At 41.8% G+C, this 6,248-nt stretch overlaps 1 protein-coding gene across 1 annotated transcript in view; it reads right to left on the bottom strand.

Moving 5' to 3' along the window:
• Positions 1–1,322: 1,322 nt before the first annotated feature.
• Positions 1,323–6,248, bottom strand: part of micu2 (mitochondrial calcium uptake 2) — a 125,557-nt gene continuing 120,631 nt past the window's right edge. The window contains 4 exon segments of the mRNA XM_035422306.1: positions 1,323–1,964; positions 1,967–1,997; positions 5,104–5,261; positions 5,364–5,472. Of these exon segments, the coding sequence (XP_035278197.1) occupies positions 1,921–1,964; positions 1,967–1,997; positions 5,104–5,261; positions 5,364–5,472 (342 nt within the window). The 3' untranslated portion in view covers positions 1,323–1,920.

Raw genomic sequence — 6,248 nt, 5'->3', positions numbered from 1 at the left:
CCTGTCTCTGCCTCCATTTTGTCAAACTTGCCACATTGGTGTCAGAAGCGGGATGGAGCAAGCTCTGTTGAGAGAGATTAGGGAGCTGGAGACCATCGGAGAGCTGAGCCGGTGAAAGGCGGAGACTGCAGCGAGGGGGGCGATGAGCCCGGTGTGGCAGGGACCCGCAGCAAGGGAGAGCGAGCACGGCACGCCCGTGCACGCCCCCCGCAACGCTGAAATGCTGCCGAAGCTTCTGAGGTTCAACGGGGCAGCACAGCTGCAGCTGTACTTGGCCCAGGTCCAGTTCGCTGGCCAACATAATGGCTGGAGCTCGAGCGAGATGGCGACTCACCTGGCGCTCGCCTTGGAAGAGCCAGCCCTGCAGACCCTGCTCGACCTCAGCCCCGACGAACAACACGACCTACAGTCATTGACGGTGGCGCTGGGGCGTCGCTGGAGTGGCGCTACGGGCAACGATGCTCTACTGACGGTGAAGCCGGGGAAAAGCTTGCGAGCCGCCGCTGTCATTGTATGTGGGGAAGAAAGCTGCGGGACGGTAGCTGCAGACGTGCGGCTCCACGCAGGAAGAGGTCCGTTGGACATGGCCACCCCCTCGTAGGCAACGACCAATGGGACAGAAGGGCCGCTGCGACGAACCAGGCCACCAGGCCCGCGGACTGTCCCAACACCACACGCAGAACTCAGGACATCTGCACCCTGTAGGTCACTCACCTGCATGTATTTATGCAGGTTACACAAGCCAAGACACATCTACCAGGCTAGATAGCGACGCTATAGAGTCACACCATCTATGCAAAACTGTTAGCACACAGAAAGGTTAAAACATTATTGGAGTCAGATTATTGAGATTACATTAAATGAATCCCATTCCAGTAGCACCAGGTAAAACTAGACTACACGTTCCTTCACCACTCAGGTACTTCTGCTGTTTGGGTTTGCGGAGGGGTTTCTTGCAGTTGGTGATCTCGACGCACCATTTGGTGCATCTAAGGGGTTTCTTACATTAGGACGCGTTATAAAACCATTTCTTAACAATATCATCAATGATTTCAGTGAGAAAGATAGATTACAAATGGACAACATTCACCTTAAAATCAGTCCATTTTGGAAGTCTTTCTTGAATTCTTTTTTATCTCATTGTATATTAATTATTATTTTTAGAATAAAAGAATCTGATGTCAGCTAAGAGGTACCTTGCTTGTGAACATTCTGGAGAAATTGGAAAGACTTAATGGAGTCAATGGGTGTGTGGATGGCAAATGAATACAATTAAAATCTATCATATCTAGAATTGTGGTTTCAAAAAAAGAATGTGGCACTAAGAGCAGTTTCCTTTATTTGCTTGTGATCAAAATGAGCAAAATGTTTCTAAAAATACATGCTTAAAAATGGGCGTGCATTTTTTTCCAAGTTGAACAATTAAAACTAGCCATGGATTTTATCAAATAAAATAATTCAAAATGTAATGCATAGCAGTCAGAGCTGTACAAAATCAGCCTTATTTTGACAGGATGGAATGTGGATAGATCATACCTTTCAAAATAGACTGTTATAAATGATCAGCCACAGAAATTCAAGATTGCCAACAGTCAAAATAAATATTTCAATCTATCTGATTCAAAAAACAATACCAAAGACCCAGAATTTCCCAAATTAAAAAGCACAAAAATTATTTTATAATGCTAATTAAATCTTTTTTATGAGAAAACAAGAACAGAACCTGGCAAAGAAAATTATTTCTACAGAAGACAGTAGTCCTATATTAATGAGAAACTAAATTTTAACAAGCAATGTTATTCTGCGTGTTAACAAATTTACATACAAGATATGCATACATTGTGAAGGGTAACAATGGTGATATAAATACAGCAGGCCACAATTTCTGTAAATAGCATTAGAAGGGACTCCCTGTCTGTCTCAGGGCCTCTGGTGCACCTTCAGGGTCTCTCTCTTGACACACGCCAGTATCCAGTGATACCATGCTGATGTTGCACCTGTAGAAAAACATCACTCACTATAAACAAATTTCCATTCTCATTTCACAGTATTGTAGCTTTTACACACTCACAATTAAATTTTCACACCTTCATAATGATGAGCAAAGAAGGTGCAAAAAACCAATGCAGGTAATGACCTATATTTTATTATATAGAAGTCATATTTCATACAATTGTCCAGAGAAATGCTTTTTACAACATATAAACAACATATAAATGACTACAGTATACACCATATGGCCAACAAGTAGGTAGACACCCGTCTAATTAGTGGGTTTGGTTCCTTTAGCCACACCCATTGCTAACAGGTGCAAAAAATCAAGCATACAGCCAAGCTCCATGAACTAATATTGGCAGTAGAATGGGTAGTGTTGAAGAGCTCGGTGACTTTCAAACATGGCACTCTCATAGGATGCCACCTTTCCAAAAGTCAACTAGAAGTCCTGGCCAGGTCACGTAGTAGAGGCAGGAATCTCTGGGGATTTTCAAGACCAGGCTTGATAAGGTGTTAGTTTACTATCTAGTCTGTAGGTAATCAGAGCACTAGGTACAATTTAGTCTAAATGGCTTGTTCTCGTCATCATGTTATGTTAACTATAAGTGCTGTTATTGTGAAGTGGAAACATTCTAGGAGCAAACAATAGCTCAGCCACGAAGCGGTAGGCCACACAAGCCCACACAATGTGACTGCCCAGTGCTGAAGCACATAGCATGTAAAATAGTCTGTTCTCGGTTGCAACACTTGCTACCGAGTTCCATATTGCCTCTGGAAGCAACATCAATGCAAAAACTGTTTGTCGGGAGCTTCATGAAATGGATTTCCACAGCTGAGCAGCCGCACACAAGCCTGAGGTCACCATGCACAATTCCAAGCCTCGCCTGGACTGGACTCTGGAGCAGTGGAAAATCGTTCTCTCGAGTGATGAATCATACTTCACTATCTGGCAGTCTGATGGATGAATCTGGGTTTAACGAATGCCAGGAGAATGCTACATGCCCGAATGCATAGTGCCAACTGTAAAGTTTGGTGGAGGAGGAATAATAGTCTTAATGCTACAGCATACAATGCCATTTTAGAGAAGTGCATGCTTTCAGCTTTGTGGCAACAGTTTGGGGAAGGCCTTTTCCTGTTTCAGTATGACAATGTCCCCGTGCACAAAGCAAAGTCTATAAAGAAATGTTTTGCCGAGTTTGGTATGGAAGAACTTAACTGGCCTGCACAAAGCCCTGACCTCAACCCCGTTGAACACCTTTGGGATGAATTGGAACACCGACTGCGAGCCAGGCCTTAAAGAGGAATTGCACAACTGCTTCTCATGACTGATATTGTCCTTCTAATGAATGTCGCCCTTCATTTTTCGATTAGTTATTTCATTATGTTAATATTTAATGCTGTTTTGTTGTTTTCCTTTATAAATGCAGGAAGCAGACCCAGGCAGTTTAGTGTCGAACTCGAGGATGCATATCATTACGCGACTTCTGATGTGGGTGTACCTGCAGACAATAACATTAGGTTGGTCGTAGAAATAGTGTTGTATAACTACTAGCTAGCGAAACCGAAAATGTCTGAGGACGAATGAGATTTTGTTTCTGATCATGGGATTGTTGTGCCCTATCGATTTGAGCCGGAATACACAGAAGAAGAGCTGGCTAATTTGCAGGCTGATTGTGCAAGAGCGAGAGCGAGTCAGGAACGGGCCGAGATTGAGGAACCACAGGCTATTCCCAGGACAAACGGCAACTGGTGGTAGACATCCTATATATCACAGACAGACGCAATAACGTTAGCCAGCCCGCACAGTACCTACCTCGAGCGGTTCGACCAACGATGGGAAAACGGTGGGTACAGCTCCAGGCTTCAGACGGTCGCCTTGGTAGTTGGTGCCTTCAAAGCGGTCACTGCATACCCTTAGCCCTCGTTTGCAAACTTCTTCGGCTGTTATGTTGGGGTGTCTGATTACATCCAGCCATGGCTGGCACAAAGTTGCATCGCGTGGAAAACTATGAAAATGTGCTTTCAAGTCAAGTTTAACGGGGGCATTATAACAACCGAGTACAATGCACCTCATTATTACACCGATATCGCATCAAATAAAAGCTAGCAGACGTTAGTTTGTTCGATTTCAACGCTAAGTTAACGGAATGTTTTGCTTTGCTTCTTCTCGATTTTGCCGCGAAACAAAATCAAAGAAGAAAAAACCGGAAACCGTACTACTATGTGGACTTGCGCTAAAAAAAAAAAAAAGGACCTTGGTTTGTAATGTTAGACATTTAAAATGAAATAACTAATCGAAAAATGAAGGGCAACACATTCATTAGAAGCACAATATCAGTCATGAGAAGCAGAAGTATAATACTTATACTTATAAAGTGCAATTCCCCTTTAACACCCAAGATCAGTGCCTGACCTCACTAATGCTCTTGTGGCTGAATGGAAGTGAATCCCTGCAGTCATGTTCCAAAATCTAGTGGCCTTCCACCAGAAGAGAAGAATGGAGGCTGTTATAGCAGCAAAGGGGGGATGAACTCCATATTAATGCCCATGGTCTTGGAATGAGATGTTCAGATGTCCACATATTTTGGTCATGTAGTGTATTTTTTCCCCAGAAATGTGTGTCACATTTATCCATACCCCTGTTGTCACTACTTTGTAAATCCTCCATTGCATGGATAACAGTACTATGAAGTTCATGGTACTATTGACATTAACAAGACCCCCAGGACCAGTAGTTGCAACACCCCCAGAGGATAAAAGACATCATCCTATTTCAAATTTATTAATTATATTATTATTCATAATGAACTGTTAGTATGATGACCTTTATTCTATATTCTTCTTCTGACATCAAATACACTGCTGGTGTAAATGGCAAAAAACCTCTCATCTGACTATAAGCCTGGTTTTAACTGAAATTCAGAATTGGAGCTCTTTTTAAGGTCAATGAAATTATGAATTTCAGCAAGTACCATGGTATAACTGATTTATGTAGTACTGGGCTCATGTCTTGTTTGGTTGACAGGTCAGCTTGTAACTCTGAAGCTCATACAGATTCAACACTGTAAAAACAGAACGGTAAATGTTGATTTTAGGGTGTATTTTTACCTTCAGCCCACGGAGAATTCTGTCATTCATCACTCCAATAAACTCTTTGTGACTAAGGCAGTTATCACCATCGAGGTCAAATATCTTGAAAACAGTATCTAGAACATTTTCAGAAAGCTCATGGCCCGTTGCAATTTTTACAGCTCTTTTGAATTCCGCTGTAAGTAAAAGAAAAAGAGAGAGAGAGAGATACAACTGCATGGAAGTATAATGTCTTGTTAATTCTCTGTACAGTAAGATGATATTCAGAGACGAGTTACCCATTCCAATTGGACGGTTGGCTTCACTGATCATTTTCACACTAAAGGCGAAGTCCTCCAGGTTGTTTGTGAAAAGGCAAAAAGATTTGAACTCTTCAAAAGAAATGCTCTGCAAAGGAGAAAAAAGACAAGACGGTGGAAATAACTGTATACACCTTATATATTGTTGTAAACAGTGTCCTTCAAAAGCATGGGAACGGTAGAGTGAAATTTGTTATTTTTGCTGTATATTTAAGGCATTTGGTTTTGAGATCAAAATATTAATGTGAAACAAATGTAAAGACAACCAGCTTTTATTTATTTAGCCATTTCAGAGAAACAGGTGTTTTTGTGTTAGTACCCCAATTTTTAGTGGTGCAAAAGTTAATGGATGACTGTCAGGTGTTTCCTTCTGCATGGATTATTCACACAAAAGCTGTGAGTGTCTAGCCTTGATTTTTATCTCCACCAGGCGAGGTGGAATTGTTTCTGTCCAGATTGTTCCTGTCCAGATTTGAAACGAAAGTGCCAGATTATAACGTCAACGTTAGCTCTGTGTAACACATCGTGGCTGATATGAATGAAATTAGCTAACATGTCACCACCTTTAGCGTTACTTCATTGAATCAGCGTTTTTGGGATTCTCAGTGGCACGTGGTAAAAACTTGTAATATTGTATTTGTCTGGTTGCATTGATTGTGTAGCCTCTATTGTTGCATCAGCAAGCTAACACGCCTGGCGGAGATCTACTGAGTGCACTCTTCTAGTAGCCTTTTTTTCCATCTGTGTAGTTCAAATTAAGAGTTATAAGGCAAAAACGATAACAATCATCAAGATAAGAGAACTGAAACATAACTAATCCATGCTGAGATGACAGGAGAATTCATTTAGAAGGACAGCACAGAA

The sequence above is a fragment of the Anguilla anguilla genome, chromosome 6 (genome assembly GCF_013347855.1).
Source record: "Anguilla anguilla isolate fAngAng1 chromosome 6, fAngAng1.pri, whole genome shotgun sequence".
Classification (NCBI taxonomy): domain Eukaryota; kingdom Metazoa; phylum Chordata; class Actinopteri; order Anguilliformes; family Anguillidae; genus Anguilla; species Anguilla anguilla.
Note: the sequence above shows the minus strand (reverse complement) of the source record. Positions and strands in the feature narration are given on the sequence as shown.